The 20,098-nt window shown below is 37.8% G+C and overlaps 1 protein-coding gene across 1 annotated transcript in view; it reads right to left on the bottom strand.

The window, feature by feature from the left end:
* Nucleotides 1-20,098, bottom strand: part of LOC122815717 (aldo-keto reductase family 1 member B1-like) — a 333,761-nt gene that overhangs the window by 154,214 nt on the left and 159,449 nt on the right. The window contains exon 6 of the mRNA XM_044088465.1: nucleotides 14,035-14,141. Within this exon, the coding sequence (XP_043944400.1) occupies nucleotides 14,035-14,141 (107 nt within the window). The remainder of the gene's footprint in view (nucleotides 1-14,034; nucleotides 14,142-20,098) is intronic.

Below are 20,098 nucleotides of genomic sequence, written 5' to 3'. Positions count from 1 at the left end.
ACCTGACTATAAGGGCATATCCTCGTCCACAGTTCAGTCAGTGTACCGATCCCTCAATTTGTGCCTGAGAAGAAAACAGGAAGCTGACAGACCAGTTTAAGGGCAATTCTGAAACCACTTTTGGAGAGGAAACATAGTTTAGTCCTCAGCAGCACTGGATCCTTTTGAAATGACCACATGCAGTTATTAAAATTAAGGACATGAAGCTTGAGTTCCTGCTCAGATCTTAGTAGGCTACTGGCTATTAAAGGTTCTTAGCAAGACACTGTTTTACTGTTCATAGAAATAACTCCTTTGCTGATGCCACATTTATAAGTGTAATCAATACCATATTCAAACTATGTAGAAAAAAAAATCTTTATTCTCTTGAACACGTTTTCTTTTTGTTGGTCTGTTTATTCTTACTAGCCTATGATTCTGTTTTCACAGGTGAGCACACTGGTATTTATTTTGACTTGGGGAACTACTGCCACCACACTGGGACCCCCCCCCCATTTTATCATAATACTGTATCCTGCTTTTACAATCTGCTACTTAAAGACCTCTTAGTCATCTGCAGATGGCACTGAAGGGTGTGGCTAGGTGTTGTGGAACTGTGACCAATGACTGGAAGATGAAGTGAATATTTTGGAGATGGAGGTTTACTTTTCAGTATTAGTTGTAGTGGCTTGTCTGTCTCTCAACTACTTGCTTTCTGTATTGCAGATAACACAGACATCTGATAGGGACACCCTCTGAAGTGCAACTGCCACAAAGATTCTGAATGAGAAGCACCTGCACTAAAATAAGGACTCCACTAAGATAAGCTGACAACTTCGACTGTTCTGGTTTCTGTGCCTAAACCTCCTTCCACACTGAGTGCTGCCGCTGCTTGAAATGGCACAGACCACTGTTAAAGTGTCCGACATCCAACTGTGCAACTCCTGACATTTGTTATAGTGGCTTCCTTTCAGTGCACAATTCCTGCCACTCTGTTCCAGCAGCTTCCTTACTGTTCTCAATGTTCAGGGCACCATGGTCATATGCACAACCCTCATTAAAGTGGTAGCTACTTATTCACTGGTTACTTGTGCCGATACTTTTCTGCGACTATTTGGTGATATCCTCCAGAGCATCATTTTTTTTTGTTTTTGGTGATTTCAGAAGTTGCAACAAACACTGTTTCATACAGGTTATTACAACTTCTGTGATTTGTAAATGAATTACTTGATTTAACAGATGAGAAGGCATGGACAATAATTAATTTTCATTAGAAATCAATTTATACTTGTAAACTAGAAACAGAAAATACTTTAATTCTTATTTTGATAGCATTTGACAAGTTCGATGCCAGGTTGATGGAATGACTTTGCTGTTTGTGACCTACCTTTGACAAATAAAAAGCAGATTCACTCCATGAATTTTAGCCAACTGAAATATTCGGGTCTATCAGTGAACGCTTAAAAAAGCGAATGCTGATTGATCGACCTTATGTAAGCGAAAGCTTACAATCTCGAACTGTCAGATCAGCAATTTTTTTTCCTAGGGAAAAAGAATCGCTGATCCAAAACACATACACACAACACAAGCACACCAAACAAACAGAAATTCACACACATACACCTAAAATCTAACACCTAACCCTACACTAAACTATGCACACACCACTAACTATCCACTTACTTTAACCCAAACCCTAACCCTAAGATCTGTCACAATCGCACACTCACCTCACCTGCTCCCTAACCCTAACTCACCTAAACCCGCCCTAACCCTCATGTCCACACAATTGCACACATACCTAACCCGCGCCCTAAACGTAACTCACCTAACCCACCCTAGCACTCACATCCACACAATCGCACACTTACCTGAATCCGACCCGTAACTTTCCACCACAGCACTGAAAATACCGAAGCAACAGAAACGGACAACCAAATTCTTTCCCTAAGAAATAATTTGGGTTTATGTTGCTTCGATATTTTGAACATTCTCTTAAATAAGGTTGATCAATCAGCGTTTGCTTGTTTAAGCGTTCGCTGATCTAATATAGACCCAAATATTCTGGGACACCCACACAAGGTATGCAATCATATCTTCTTCTCAGACGAAAAAGGAGAAAACGTGATTTATAGATTACGGGACGGGAATGGGAGGGGGAATATGACGTTTTTTAAATGGCAAGTCTAATACATTTGGATAGCAAGGTACGTATTAAATAGCACATAAGGTAGCTAACCAAAATGGCATTTTGTCAGTGGGGAGTGAGTCATGTTACAGTACAGTGGGATAAGCTATATTGCTTAGAAGTTGGACAGAAAGATAATAGGAAACTGATATTTTGAATTGATATATACAGTGGGTTCCTGTGAGCATTTTTGAAGGTGCTGCCTAAAGAATGCTCAGAGACCCTAAGAGGATTTCTCTGGGGTACCACACAAACTCTGCTTGTTTTTTTGATTCTCTAATTAGGCTACCCACTGATATGAAGCCAGCAGAGAAAGGTGTAGCTTAAGGGGAGCAACTGAACATAGAGATTTCCCCAAACAAACTGAGATGTAATCATTAAAAAAATACTTCTTTTCCTATAATCTTTTTCGCTAGGAGTCGCCACAGTGGAACAACAGTCTGCAGAATGACTGGCAGTGGAGTTTTACAGTGTTGAATTGCCAGCCCAGCACCCAACCTTCCACAGAAGGCACACACTCATACCTAGGGCCAATTTAGAGTGTCCAGTCCACCTTCAGCATGTCTTTGGGATGTGGGAGGAAACAGGAGTGCCTGCAGGAAACCTACATGACCATAGGGAGGACATGCAAACTCTGCACAGAAAGCACCCCAGCTGAGAATCAAACCGAAGAACCACTTGCTGTGAGGTGGCAATGCTAACTGCTGCACCACTGCTGCCACCCAATTATTCAAAAAATACTACTCGTACAAAATCACTTGAGAACAATCACCATCTATAAACAATCCACACAGACAGCAACACTTCTGTAAGGTTACTTGTGAAGACCCTCCAGCCTATCTTAGTATTGCATGCTGACCCTAACACAAGCCTTTACCTGCACCTTATCTGTAACACTACCACTGTTTAGATAAATTATGTCTGAATGTGCAGCGGGGATTATAATGAATGGATCACAAATGGCTGACCTGCTGCCCCCATGTCCCGTGAACTTGTGTAAACCAACTTCATGGTTAAACAGTGAAAAATGGTGAAACTCCCAGAAACATTGCACAGCAGTCTAGCACAGTATAAAGCACTCCTACAATACCTTCCAGTTCCAGTCGATATGCTAAATGCTATGGTCAAATGTGAATATGACTAGTATTCAGGCAATTAGGATCTAATCTGCCAAGCTCATGAAAGGAAACTGTCCAAATACAGTGTGTGTGCATGCTCGTGCATGGGGCATGGGTCAGGATGGAGATAGGTTGAAGAAAAGAAGAAATCCTGACTAAATGGATGTCAGATTTGATAAATCTTGATGTTTTCATTGTGGAGCCTTCTACTCCTGCACCCACAGATTAGCATAACATTTTCTGATCGAAAACTTGGGAATTTGAGAACATGCTACAGTGGTTTGCCGGTCAGGTCTTTCTGACCACAAATATACTGACTGACGTAGTATGTTATGCTCTTAGGAAGTTCTATGGGTTGCAGACGAATAAGCAGTTATCATGACACAGGTATATTACAGGGTTTGGAGTGGTCATTTACATATGAAGATATTGCATATTTGCTGGGTAGGCCATTAGGTAACTAGTTTTCTGAATATCAGTGGCAAGATAGTAAGACAAGAAATTCCCTTTAAAAACTCTCACTGGAATGCTACCAAAAATGAGACAGGCCTTTACAGTTGTTTGCCCCTCATACGGTGAAGATGAATCATTTGCTTAAGCAGTTGTTTGCTATGAAAGAGTATAGGTAGGAGAACTCCAAACTGAAGAAGGGATGCAGAGTTTACAGACTCTTACTGGGAATTTAAGTCTTAGAAGTTCAGGATAAACCAATATTTAGGTCATAAATATGACATCTTCTCAGTCTTTTTGCTGCTCGTCAGTGTCATAATTATCTGATCAAGGCTATTCTCTCTGGTATTAAATATGTTCTGAAACTGACAAATGGGATACTAGCCCCCAGTCCCTGTTGGCACTGAACACCACTACATACAGTGCCCTGGGTCCAGATGGCACAAGACAGCACTACATACAGTTTCCTGGGCTCAGATTGCACTGGCCATCAGAACTTGCAGTTCCTTGGGCCCTGATGGCACTGGTCACCAGAACGTGCAGTGTCCTAGGCCATAGGTACAGATGGCACTGAATACCATGCCTTTGTGTCTTGAAGGACATGCAGTTAAGGATCAAAACAAAGGTTTGCACCTATAATGTTTTGTTCTATAAAAAGTGTTGCTAAATTAATTTGGAAACAAGGACTCAAGAAGGAGCTGTATAAGAGACAGACTTCCCTGCTTAATGTGAATTAGAGCATACAGGTGAGAATCAGACAGCATATTATTCCCTGGTATGAAAATGAGGATGAGGGCCTTTCACATAATCAAAGACAAAGCATACCTTGCAGTTTTTGACATTACTTGATACACATCACTTAGGGAAAACTAAAATACTGGTTATAGAGTCAGGAAGTACGGAAGGAATCAAATTAGGGCAGCCATAACTCCTCCAGTTCCATGGCATAGTTGATGTCCTGACTACAAACCAGATGACATGGGTTTGAAGAGTGGCCTGAACATTGCAGCAACAGGCTGGGTGGGTGGTCAATGCCTATGCATCTATGCCTGGGGAGGACAGTGGTGTGGTGCACTACAGCACATCAGAAGGTACCCTGACGGATGAGGCCTTGGTAAGGAGGATTGTGTAAGGAACAGGAATCCTTGCTAAATAGCATACAGTGTTACAGCCAGAAGAGGCACAAGGATAAGCATTTGTTTGCTAAAGGCCTGACACTGCAAGGCGCACATCAGCCACCTACAGGGTAAAGGGGAATCTGTTTAAAGAAAAATCTGGATGAGACCTCCTCTCTCCCATGGAAAACAGATGGGCCAATCAAGTCACAGGGAGGTTGATGGTTGGCAGGCAATAGGGGAAGAAAGATGTAAAATAAGTAAACTTATTATCAAAGCTTTTACTAGACCTTAAAAACACATACTTTCCCATAATCTGTAGGCTATTTAAACATAACACATACTGGCTCTCGAAAGAGTCAAAAACTCTAATGCATTTGCATGACAAGTTAGAAAATTCTGGAAAAAAGACTCCATTCCTAACTCAAGACAGTAATACACTACATTATGGAGCATTACTAAACAAGCTATAAACAAGCATACAGCAAAGTACCTCAGATCAAAACAAATCACCCTTCTTCACTCCCCAAACAGTTCTGGCACAAAGTTACATCTCTGGCAGAAATCCACCTAAAAAGTTCTCCTCTCTTGTCCACATTGCTTGGTATACTGGAAATCTCTCACCTGTTGAATTTCTCAAATAATTCTCTAATCTTTCCATGCAGCAGAATATTACATCATCTTCCACAAAATGCACCCCAAATAACCCAGAATATTTCCCTCATTCTTTCACAATCAAACACATTGCAGACTCTCCATCTAGTCCTGATGATATCTGCTATTGATTTCTTTACCACTGATGAGATTTCATAAAACAAATCTACAACCTCAGTCTTGCAACCAATACATCTGAAAAATAAGATTTTTTTCAATCACAAATAAAAATATTACAAAACTTCCTCAGCCTCCCAAGTATGTCCAATCTCAATACTTCCTACCCTACAGAAAAATCCTACAAAAAAAAAAAATCAATTACAACCAACTCACCATTAACCTTGGCAAATACCACTTACTTTCTCAGAAGAAGCATGGCTTTTGGGCAGGTAGAAGTACCACGACTGTTCACTAATAAAGTCTTCACTTACATGGATAAAGATAACCTTAATGGGGTAGTACTTGTTAACCTTACCTGGAGCTTTGACCTGGTTGGCTATTCCCATCCTAATATCCCACTTTCAATACATTGGTGAATGCTCTGAATCTACCCAATGGTTCAAAGACGTCCTGATCAACTGAACCTTCACAGTTTAAATTGGGCCTGTATTATCAGATACACCCTTCACTATTTCAGTGGTTCCTTAGGGATTGAATATTGCACATATACTGTTTTCCATTTTTAAAAATAAGCTTGCCTTTTGACCTCTCTCATTTATAACTTCTCCTTTACATTGATGACAGGTTGGATTTATAGATTTATAGATAACAGTTTCTCATGACATCACCCAAAATCAATTTCAAACTGACCTTCTATAATTAAATTGGCTTTGTTCCAAAAAATCTACTACTCACTCCCACCCCGAAAAAAAGTCCATGCTGTTTTGCTGTTTGACACTAAAGCCACTAGCCTTCTCCATATCAAAGACCTGGACAACAACCTAACAAACTATACCACATCATTTAAATACTTTGGTATTCGGATTGCCCAGTCCCTCAACTTTCAACACCACATTCAGAAAGTCAGATCCAAAGTCAACTACTTTCTACTCTGGGCCAAAAGATATATCATGTCCTCTCACAACATAAGCAAAGCATCCTGTTTGCACAACTAAAATGTGGTCTATCCCTATCTGATGCTGCCTTATGAAAAAGTCCTGCTCTGAGACAGAATCCAAAGTCTAATGATCTTCACAACAAGGTTAATCCACTCCTGCTGAGCATCTCATTTTGCCTTATAAATGACAATTTCACCATGTGTGTGTCTGAACAGTACTTGGCTTGTACTGTAGAATTGTTAGTTGATCTCAACATGACTTGAATTATTCTATATCCGTCTTCTTGTGGCTCAAGTCATGGCTGAAATGAGTCCTTGGACCAGTACACTTAACTGGTAAACAAAAGATCTCTACTTGGGCAAAAAAGACACGATGCATCCGGGATTAGCTAGATTTCACACTCTGATCAAGCTTGCTCTTTGGGCCAACATGGATCTTCCACAAGTAGCTACTGCTGAACTAATTCTCAGACTGCTGGAAGCAAGTATTGAGACCCTCCTTTCCACTCCTAAGCATATCGGGTTGGTGGGCTATAACTGAAGCAATTGCTTGTGTTAAAATAGAACAGCACAGGAAAGGAGGACAGCAAAATATAACCATTCCACCTACATACACCCCTATGACTGTACTCACCAAAAGAATAAAAGAAAAAAATACTTACCCCTCCCTGTCTATACCCCTATGCACTCATGTATTTGTCTGCATGTGCAAATCTACAGGTACTTGAATTTGCCTTGGAATCTTGTGGAATATGGTCCCGCCCAAACTGGAAGATAACACCTTAACCTGTACCTTAAGTCCAGCTGAGATATGCTGCCATTATGTATTGCAGAAACTCAGATGACTGAGCCAAACAGAGCATGGCTCTGGTGAACATACAATGTACTACAATGCTCCCTCCCTCAAATACTAAAATATAGGTTCATAAGTGTATTCTAGGCCAATGACCACTGGAGGCTTTATAAGCCTAACAATGCAACCCAAATGTATCCCAATAGTTATTGCACCTTAGTGGTTATTTTAAGGGATATATGTTATTTAGTGAATGATTTAACAACTGCGTCTGTCCACCACCGATATAGGTGTCAGACTAAGGGTGACTTGCCAGTTTCCTATCCATTGGTCCAGGTTGTGCTTGAATACTGTTAAGGAAGTGTTCTGCTTCACATGAATGGGAAGGCTACTCCCGAGAATGGGGATTCTCTAAGATACAAACCTGTCCCTCCAATATGCTCTACTTAACTCACAAGCAAAGTTTAAATCCTTATACCCAGTAGCTCTGGAGCTGATCATTTTGCAGATATGCAAAAGGTACATTAGACTGGGATCCAATAATGTCTTGTATGCCAGATATAAATAACCTCCCAGCAGTCTGTAGGAAGCCATGTATAGAGATAGGGCTTTGAGGCAATCTGCATAAAATATTGTGTTTATGTCCCATATTCCCCCGTGAGGAACCTTTGTGGATGCCCCAGCTAAGCACGCGCCTGGCTAGGTACACACAGAACACCATACTCAACAATGGGTCTGACAATAGTTGAGCAAAGTGAAATGACAACCTCCCCGGACCCAGAAACCATGTCCCTGCGTACAAGCTGAGCGACACAGAATTATCTCTCCACAACCACAGATATGATTGTCAAAAGCCAGGCCACCATCCACATGAGCCTCCAAATCCCTGACCACTGTTGTCAACCCTCAGGGGTTTCCCACAAGTGAGGCAGCCTTCTCCGGTGATCAATCTCCTATAAGGGTCTACCATGCACCTCTTGAGATCCAGTCCCAAGCCTTGGCCCTGGCACCAGTCACCCACCCCTGCCAGACCCTCCTGTAAGATGCTAATGTCACAGGGGGTCTCCATGACTGCTTTCAGGCAGCAATCGTCTGGAAACCTGGCAAGCCGGAGGCCCCCTGACATCAGCTTCAACCTCTGAAAAACAGACACAAAGATGAGCAGATCCACCAAAGAGCCCAATGGGATCCCACCAGTGACTGGTCTCCCACATGATAGACTACAATATTCCACACCCTAGAGTGCACTGGCATGTATTCAGAACATTAAAACTCTGTATTGAAACTTCCTCTAATTTCCTACATGACCCTCCACCAGCAAGGCTCAAGGGTTCTGGAGTTGTAGTGACTAGGATTCTGTCTGCCACAAACAACATGAAATACAGCACTAACTATCCATTACCCACTTCTTAGAGGAATTAATTAATGCATCAGTGGCAGAGTGCCTCCCCCCATAAAATTCCTTCTGTATGCACCCTTCCATCACATATTTAGCTATGGTATAATGCTGTCTTGCAGACAGCTGAGACTAACATGAAACCTTCTGGCTTTGTGGCAGATAAGCAGGTTGTAAAGACAAAGATATTCAGAATTTTGCTGGCTTGGATTAAAAAGGAGAGAAGTCTTCATTAATGCATACTCCAAGGCAAAGAAAGCATCAGTTTAGCTAAGGCAGATCATAAACTGAGATCAGTACAAACAAGCCAAAACTGATCCAAAGATCTTCTTGAAATAAATAAAAGGCAAAATGGAAGGGGATGTGCTTCGATAAGCAGTCTGCGAGTGTCTCAGCAGTCATAGATATCAAGGCTGTAGCCCATATTCTACACCATATGCTCTGTGTATTGATTCAGTCCTGTAAGAGGTGGGTAATAAAAAGTACTTTCATTACTAGGACACATATCTACATTTTCTGAAAAACCTGAACCCAGACATGAAGAGACTGTACTACACCAGGTGGGAAAACACTCGTACCGTAGTCACTTGCAACCAATAAACCTCAATCCCTCTGAAGTAAAAAGGTGCCCCTTCTTACAGTTCTAGCCGAGTCTCTATGCACAACACACCTTTTATACAGAGACTTATCCTGAAGGTCTTTAGTATCAAAACAACATTCTAGGAGACAGAACTGAGAAATACCACAGTCCAATGAAATAGCTTTACAGTAGTTTTTTATCCCTCATATGCAAAGGTAGCATAAACATTTGTTTAGTGAGAACTAATTCACTGAATCAGTAAGGTCCTTTGGCTGAAAAAGGTTTAAGGATAAACTGTCGCTTTTTTGGGAACACCACCATCAGTATATGTGCTGTTGCAGTTACTTCAGTGTGGTGTTGGGAGAGAGTCCAGCTCCACACGCGACGATGTGTATATCCAGTATTCTCTGCAGTCATGGGTTTAACCAAACTAGATGCCAAGAATTTAACTTCTATTAATCCGTATTCAGGAAATTATACGTTTTTCTTTAACATCTCATTAGAATAAGGAATGAAAGACTAGAAAGTACCACATCTGACATCCTTTACAAAAAGCATAAGTACAAACACACAGTGAACTAATGGTATACTACCCTACATCTCTTCTCATTCAATCAATCAATCAATCAATCAATCAATCAATCAATCAATCAATCAATCATCATCCACCTTTTTCCCCATTTTCTACACAGGGTCAAGGTGTTGTGTCACTTATCGCCATATCTCTCTACCAAGTACCACTCTACTACCTCTTTGACACTTATGTCGGACTATCACAGGTCTTCTCTCCCTTGATTTATCCACCTCTTTAGTGGACACCTTAATTTCCTCTTGCCTTCTTATTGTCTGTCCCAAATTTTCTTTACCAGATTCTGCTTTTCTGCACATATCCAAACCACTGTAATCTGTTCTCTTTGACCTTTTCTGTAATTGGAGCTACTTCAGCTTCTGCTCTGATGTTCTCATTTCTTTGTCTGTCCCACCGCTGGCATCCTACCACTTGTCAGAGGCACTTCATCTCCATCACCTTTAGCTTCCTCAACTGCTCTGCCCTTACTGCCCAGGTTTCTGTACCATATAGTAGTACTGGTCCCACCACTGTTTTGTACACCTTACTTTTCAGCTTCTTGGGCATTTTTCTGTCATGCACTACACCAGACACTCTGTGCCAGGTGGCTGCAGCCCTTCTGATTATAGCTTTACAAACAGCCAAAACTGATCCAAAGATCTGCTTGAAATAAATAAAAGTACTTCAAGTATCTTTCTCACTGCAATCAGGTCAGTTGTGTTGCATCCTGATCTGAATTCAAACTGCTCATTTCCCATCTTTCTTTCTACTACTCTGTGTATTCATTTATCAGTCACCATCATCAAAACTTTCATGCAGTGTGATAAGAGTTTGATACCTCTATACTGCCAACAGTTGTGAGTGTCCTCTTTGTTCTTGAACGCTGGAACTAGTATATTTTATTCTCCAGTCAACTGAGATATGCCTTTTTCTTCACACTGTTACAAGTACCTTCAAGAGACACTTTCTTCCATCTCACACATCTGTATCATATCTGCTGTGACCTCATCTAAGCCTGTTGCTTCCCCGACTTCATTTTCTTTAGTGCTGTTCTTATTTCTTCTATGGTGGACTCCTCCTCTTCTTTCATCATAAGCTGGGACAGTACAGCTTCTGTAGGAGTTTCTTCATTCAGAAGCTGCTGGAAGTACTCCTATCTGCCTTTGATGTCCTGTGGACCTGTTAGCAGGTTGTTGCTGAAGGATATCTAACTATCTTCTTTATCTTTCTGTTTTTGCATTGCAACTGGATAGAGTTTCTTTGTGCCATCTATTGGGTCACTTTCCAGAAGCTGGTAGAGTGCCTCTAATTTCTTGTTCTTTGCTACTGCAACTCCTCACTTAGCCTCTGTTAGGCAACCGGTATTCCTTCTTAGCTTTGTCTCTCTCTCTCACTTTTTCCTGCACTTCCACATTCCACCAACAGCTTTCCTTCTATACTGTATTTCTATACCTGGTATGGCCACATATCTGTTCTATAGTCCTTACACATGCTTTTTTGAGGCACTACCATTCTTCTACAACTTTACCTACTTTCTCTTCTTCTTGAGGTGCTAGAATCCTGAGTAATTCCTTACCTGTTGTGCTTTCTCTCCAGTCAACTTCCAAGTCTTCAGCCTGGTCTCTATTGACCTTAGAGCCTTCTCTGACCACTGCTTGCAGCTGACTGTAGCAACCAGTGGCTTATGCTGTGGACCAACTGTTTTACTGGGAATTACTTTGCAATCACTGATTCTATCCTAGTACCCTTTCCTTTCTAGGAAGAAGTCTACCAGAGTTACATGCTGGCCACTTATGTATGTGATGTGGTGACCGTCTCTTTCTGAACCATGTGTTGGCGACCATCAAGTCATTTGTCACTGGGAAGTCTAGAATGACTTCTCCTTTATTCCTATTCCCCCACGTGACCCCAGGCAGTCCTCCTAACCTGCTCTGTCTGCCCCAATATGTGCATTCAGGTCACCCATTATTAATTGTTAAATTAATATTAACATGTCTTTATCAAAGGCTGTACCAACTTTTTCACAGCAAGTTTTGCACTGAGCTTGACACTAGATGGCTAGAAGCCACAAGTCATAATGACTGGATAAACGGATACATTTTGATCGACAGCACTTTTGTTGAGTAATGTCCAAATCAACAGAAAAAGGGTGAAACAAGTTTCACAGAATCTCAGACATATGCAACCTCCATGTGGGAAGGGATACCCCCCAAACTTAAATATACCTTCTTGAAATCACACAACAGTGAACAAAAAAAAAGTAAATTTCACCATTAGCAAATTTGTTTTGCTCTTTTTGAACTGATCATACAGCACTCGAGTAAAGTGGCATTGATGGATTGTCAGGAACCTGGATAAAGTATCCAAATGCTAATCATCATGATAGCCATATGTCCTTACATGTGGGTAACTAGATGGAACGCAATATCTGTGGTGGACCAAAAACTAGCTTACTAAACTATACATAGACAGTGGTGATGGTTAAAGCAGCCCCCTCCAAGGAAGCTGACTAGAAGTTCTTTCTCAAATAATTTTCAATAACTTCATAGCAGACACCACCCAGAGTGTAACGCCCCAATCAGATTCACTACTGGCAATACAAAATTCGGCACAGTAACAACAAACGTTAAAAGATCAAGTTTGTTTACTCCATTGAGACCTGGGCACACAAATGAAGGGATGTCTGGAGGAAAATTATGAATATTCCAAATACATGGGTTGCAGCACCCAGGCACCCAAACAACCATCTCTGCAGATTGAAGAGCGAGATCTCAGAGTCATTACTAAACAGAGGTTTTACCACTCCAATGAATACCTATGTGCAGTCATTACAGCTAGCAGCACACTCTAGTAGGAAGGTACTCCCTTCTCTTTTGCTTTCTTTAGTTCCTTCATATATTATCACTGAGATTAGTGCATCCACTTCTGGAGTTTCCAGCATATCAGTTTGGGGCTATGGAGATCTATGAAAGGATTATCCTGCTTGTTTTGTAGTCAGAGAAAACACTTGCTTAGTCTGCATGCGTTACAAGATAGGAGGATTACGATGTGATTGGGCTAAAACCTTCAAACATTTAGACATCTGCATCAGGGAACACAACCCTATATATCTGTTACATATTTTAGAACAGACAACCAGCTAAAAAAAGCCAATCTTCCTGCAGCTTCCAGTGGTTTATAAGAACATAGCACTCTCCACACAATTCAGTAAGGAGGTATGATATGCCAGGGAAGCCTTTCCTATTGGAATGGATAACAATAAACAATCAAATCCTTCAAATAATGGAAAGAAAGGCTCCTCTACAAGTGGTCCAGGTGAAACTCCTCATATGCCAGATGCCCGTAGGAAAAAAACGCACACACAGACACACTCTCACACACACACACACAGACACACTCTCATACACACACACACACACACACACACACACACACACACACACACACACACACACACACACACAAAAGAACACAACGTTGATCACTGTTTTATACAGAAATTGCACTGGCAATGATTTCCAAAATTGTGCACCAGCAGTGATTCCCTTCTTTTGGGAAACTTATACCTTCTTTGACTTGGTGTGATTGAGGAGCTGGTATACACAAGTTTAGGGGTACAGGGGGTTTGCAAACAATTATTAAACTTAATTTTTTCACCTTGCTGCTTCAGACATTATTTTTCAGGCTTTCCCATGCTTGAGATTGTGCAGTTCAGCATTTCACAGTAGAACTGGATAGAAAAGATAATTAATAATTCTATAAATTAGTTTTACCTCTAGAACTAAGCACTTAAGACCAATCTTCTCTTAGAATACCATACAGTCAAAAAAAATCCACCTACTTTGCAGACCTAAATAGTATGTAAAACATGCATTAACAGCATACTACAAATATCAAGTTAATCATGTGCAGAAGTATTAGCAGAAACAGTAAAATCATTATAAACAGCCCCAACATTAATGATTTTAGAGCAGCAATAGTCATTGTATTATTTCAAAGCAGCAAATATCAGGAGACTGCACAATGTCCTTCAAACATACTACATGCAGGTAACAAAAATAGTATTTTAAACAAAGGCAAATAAAGTATGAGAAATACATTTGCTTTTCACACATCAGGAAGATGAAAATCCATACCATGGCCTATCTACTGAGCCGAGGGGACTATATGCTGTCACAGAAATGTCTTTTGAGTGGCAGTACTCAATTAGCTTTTCCTGGGTCAGATATGGATGACATTCAATCTAAAAAATAAATAAGTACAATATAATTCTCTGCAATTAAATAAGTTTAAAATAGGGATGCAAGGATTAAAAGGACATCATTACACACAATAAAAAGGGGCAGATGCATTCAAACATATTTATGTTCTCTCTCTTTAAGGCCTTGGATTAGAAAACCGCTGTGAAGTTCTCAAAAGTGTCGTCCTTATATGAGCTCACCATGTACCAAACTTCAAACAAACTGAACATTCAGGAAAGGGTTATATTAGAAAGAGAAGAATGAAAGAACACTTGCTTTGAGGCTTTGTAATTAATTTCATTTTGTATAAAAACAGAAAAAAATGAGAGGCAACACCTTATCCAAGCTCAACAGTAACAATGCCATATGGTCAAAATTATTTTCTTTTATAACATTTTATTGAATTTTATAAACTGAAAAAGATACTAACAAATGAAAAAAATCAACTACTTAGAAATGCAGCCACATCAGCCATTACTACATACAATTCAAGTTTTCATTAAACAAAAATATACTGATCATAGACCATTAATCAATATTTATGTATCAAACAGCTCAGTTTTATCCAACAGTTATTTTCAAGTTTTATTTTCATCTTAGCAGATAATTATTTTTGACTTAAAATTGCAGTGTTTATAAATTCTGCAACTAAAGGTGTAGTCTTGTTTTTTTTCCAGATATTTGTAATTTCAATTTTTAGTTATGGTTAAAAGACTCCAGAGAGGTGAAATTCGAGACACAAGTATACATCCAAGAACTGCAGCATTAATCAACACTACAGGTTAACTTAGAATAAATGTATCAGACCACAATACTTGCAGGAAATATTGAATTTGTCTCCAAAAAGGATGCATCACTTTGCAATCATATACCATATGCTGTCAGTCAGCTCTGACTAAAGATCTACATCAACAACCAATACATTATTTGTATATCACTTCAATTCTATGAGGGGTAATAAATTATCTATGCACAAATCAGAATATAATTTCCAAAACACAGAAGATTTAGTTTTTTGAAGGTAATAAAATAATGTTATCAATTGTAATTTAATTTGATCCCCTTACCTCTAGAGCATAATCCAATAATTATCTTCGATACGAAATGGGTTTGCTTTATTATTTTAGATATTTCTGATAATATCTCCTTTCATCACCATGTATTTGAAGATTTAGAAAATAAAAAATGGGTGGATATTTTTTTAGCTGTATCTGACAGTTAATTTCAGAGATTAAGAATCATTTACTAATCAGTACTGTAAGCTAATTTCCTATGTCTAAATCATATTTACCCATTAAATTAAGCAATGTGGTCTCTTTTAAAGAATAACCTATATAACTAAATACGAACAAGTACCTATTCTTACCTTATATCACACCTTGCTACCCCTTTCTTTTCACTTCCTTTCTTCAATTTATCTCCCTTAACTATCTAAATAAGCCATGAAGCTGTTTTTTTTTTCTCACTTCATGTTGAAATTGTATTATCCTAACTAAAAACTTTAATTCCTCTAAGTCAGCTAAAATTTCTCTAAGTATGAAAATCACTGTCATATACAGTGTATCTATTTTTAATCAATGTTTTCATATCATGACTTACTTGGTATAACTATCTAAACTGTAGATATTTTTGTATTATTTTTGAAGATTGCAAAATTACTGTTCTAAAAATGGTTCTGGAATACTTTGGAGCATCTCTCCCTGGCTCTCAGCTGAAATCTGGACCTACCCAGTTGGATTTTTCCAGTAATCAAATGTCAACCAACAATTATTGTTAAAATGCACTTATTTAAACTTTTTTTGAAATGTTCAACCTATATAATCTGGTATAAAAACCTATAGGAAAAAAGTGAAACATCATGCTTTTATCTCTGGGCATTTAAGATACATTATTCTCGAATTATTTTAATATATTGCTTATACAAGTATAAAGTGTTGGATCATTGTTTTTAACAGAATATTTCTTAAATAACCACTTAATATTATTCAAAATTTGGGCAAATTACTTTTTCACTGTTTAACCATTTTTCAATTACCCGAATAATCAGAATTTAGCCATAAAGCTACTGTTTAATAACTGAGGCAGTGGCACAAATTTCTAGCTCCAGAAATCTCATCCAAGCATAATTTCATCCCAGCATCTTTCCATTATCTTATATGACATCCCAAAGCTATTCTGGGTTTGTTAGGATACCATAAGAATTTTAAACACAATTAAATTTAGTATGTTCTTTGGAAGAAAATAAAGAAATAGGTTGTAAAATATAAAGTATTTAGGGTAAAATAATTTTAATTAAGAGTAATACGTCTTCCATAGAAAAGTATAATTTGTGTGTTAATAATCTAACATGTTATAATTTGTTACTACTGTTTCTTTACTATGCAAGAGCAAAACCTAAATATTTAGTTTATTGCCCAATTTAAATTCACAATTACTTTCCATTATAAATTAAGACTGCATTACTCTTATTCTGATTGAATTTTGAACCAGACATGAATTCAAAACATTTACTAGTAAATATATAAATTATTTAAAAATGTAAATATCATCTACTGTTAAGAATATATCACCAAAGAATAATAATTCTAGAACTATAGATTATATCATCAACATAAAACTGGCAAAAGCCTCCAAAGCCAAAGCAAATAATAATGGAGATAAGGGCCAACCTTAATTTTGTGCCCTTTCTAATCTTTACTGGCTGAGAAATGAATGATCCAAGTTTAGCATCTAAAAATGTATTTTGATAAAAAATAAGATATAAAATTAATCGGATAGTTGTAAGTTTCTAATAATTTTGTTAGGAAAAAAACTAACTTGTTAACTTCTAATAACCTAGTTATTTATTGAATAAAAAGAATTGTCTAAGTCCTGCTAATTATAGATAATCCCCTTATTACCATGAGCATACTCAATTATTCTTTTGATGCAGCACTGCATCTTCCTATTCAATATAACAACAGTTTTATTGTCATCCATTTCCTAAAAATTAGAAATGCCATATTTAGAATATCAGTAGGTCTTGCAACATAAATTCTTAATTTCCAATAAAAAATGTACTTCCTTTTTAATTTCTTAACCTTTATCTGTTTTACCTTACATATCTACTAAATCTTTAGCCCATTCATTCTCTTACTGTAATACTTAGCAGAAATTACTATCTAAATAAGCTTTAATAAAATCCTCCCAAAAATCACATCAGAAACCTTGCTATTATTGTTGATAGTTAATAACTGTTGGATTTCTGCTATAAGCAATTCATTTCAAATACTTCAACCTTGCTACATAATTTGGTAATCCAATGAACTAAGTCAGTTTTCCTGGACTTAGTGCACAGATGATTACATTATGGTCTGATATAGGACAGTTACCATGTTTAACACCTCTAATTTATAAGCCAAATCAATTAAAATAAATACCCCATTAATTCTCAGTACAAACCTATAAGAAACATATAACAGAATTTGATTTAGAGAAGTTAAACATCTGTAAGATTATGTCAGTAAAGTTAGACAAAGCTTTAGATGATGCTGAAATTCTTGGCTGGCTAAATGCACTAGTATCATTCACATTAAGTACAGTTAAACTTGTAATTTCTGTTTGAAATCAATACTTCTAGATCTTTTTCCCGGAAACTTGAGTCCGATTCTTGAAATACAAAACATATTAGCAAAAGTAAATATTCTTATATATTCAATAACCGTCCATACTCAAGATATCTTTATCATAAAATGAGTCAATAACCTTAAGGCATAAAATGTTTCCATAGGACCGCTGTACCCTCTTTTTTCCTTAAAGCTAGAATTTATTGGTATTACATAATTTTTTTGTATTTAGCACAGCAATAATCTTCCTGTAAAAATAAAAAAAAGGCACCTGTATTTTCTGCACTGATGGATGTTTAAACAAGCTACCTCTTGTTGCCACTGTTAAGTCCATTACCTAGTACATAAATAAAACAGAATTCTGCAGGTCCAACAATAAATATAAAGTCATAAAAACACACACCTCCAGCAGCATAAAATGACAAAAACCATAAAAGAGCTGCAGAATAGCCAATAACAAGTCCATCAATCCACAATAAACCGATTTTATTCAATAACCTCGTTTGAACAGACTTAAAACCAGAGTGATAAGCGCTTTCATCACTAGGACTTCAACAGATCTAGTAATACTTCATACAAAAGTCTTTAAATACATCCAAAGCACATCATGTGACTAGCACAATTAGTCAAAGGTGTTAATAAATGCCATAATGAAAAGAAACTAATAAAATTTACAATTTTATACAATAAATATAAAATATATTATAAACTATGTATTAAATATTAAATGCGTAGCTTATATGTATGTGTGTGTATATATATATATATATATATATATATATATATATATAGATATATACACACACAAACACACACACACATATCTATCTATCTATATATATATATATATATATATATATATATATATATATATATATATATGCACGCACACACACCCCCACACACACACAAACATACGCACACATATATCTATATCTATATATACATATATATAATATGTGTATATATATATATATATATATATATATATATATATATATATATATCTATATACACATATGGCTACGGTGGTGCAGCAGTTAGCATTGCCACCTCACAGCATGAAGTTCTCCGCTTCAATCCTGGGCTGGGGTGCCTTCTGTGCGTAGTCTGCATGTCCTCCCTGTGGTCGCGGTGGTTTCTTCCGGGAGCTCCGGTCTCCTCCCACATCCCAAAGACATGCTGTAGGTGAATTGGACACTCTAAATTTGCCCAAGGCGTGAGTGCGTGCGTGTGCACCTTCTGTGGAAGGTTTGGTGCTGGGCTGGCAGCTCGACACTGTAAAATTCCACTGTCAGTCATAAGTGGACAGGTGATCCTCTGTGGCGACCCCTAACTGCGAAAAGCCGAAAGAAGAATATACATACATATATATATATATATATATATATATATATACACATATGTATATATATACATATATATATATATATATATATATATATATATACATATATATATATATATATATATGTATGTTCGATTCTCGGCTGGAGCGCCTTCTGTGTGGAGTCTGCATGTCCTCCCCACAGTCGAGTGGCGTTCGAAAGACATGCATGAATGGGTGTGCCTTCATTGAAGGTTGGGTATTGGGCTGGCACCTCAGCACCATAAAAATTGACTGCCAATCATTAGCGGTCCAGAGTTCCGCTGTGGCGACCCCTAACTGGGAAACGCCAAAATAAAAACAACATATATATATATATATATATATATATATATATCTATACATATATATATATACATATATATATATATATATATATATATATATATATATATACACATACACATATACATACATGTATGTTTATACATATATGTATATATATATATATATGTATACATATATATATATATATATATATATATATACAGGAACCTTTATAAATGTACTCCATGTGCACCTACAAGGATGCATGGATCGTACCATCCCTGCAAAACCAAAACTCACTCCCCTAAGAGAAGGAAACCAGTCTGGTGGACCCTTGCCATAAACAGGCTATACAATAGAAGGAGGAAACTAGTTAAGCAAATCCCAAGAAGGAAAGACATCCCTGATCAGTATCAGTAAGAAACTAAGGTCCCTCATAAAGTCATCCAAGGCAAACTTAGAAAGAAAAATAGCCAAGGAGTTGAAAGATAACCACAAAGCCTTCCTTAGCTATGTCAAGAATATAAGTGGCAACTCGCAGATATGCTCTGAGCTATAGCACAAAATATACTGAACCTATTGATATTGCCAACATCCTGGCAGATAGATTCAGTGCAAACTTCACCCCCTTCTCACCCCCAAAAGGGCCCTCAACAATACTAGAAAAGTGTAGTGTCCCAGAAATTACAGATGCACAGCT

The sequence above is a fragment of the Protopterus annectens genome, chromosome 11.part0, assembly GCF_019279795.1.
Source record: "Protopterus annectens isolate FY-2018-M chromosome 11.part0, PAN1.0, whole genome shotgun sequence".
In the NCBI taxonomy this organism is placed as follows: domain Eukaryota; kingdom Metazoa; phylum Chordata; order Ceratodontiformes; family Protopteridae; genus Protopterus; species Protopterus annectens.
This window is presented reverse-complemented; position numbering and strand designations above follow the sequence as displayed.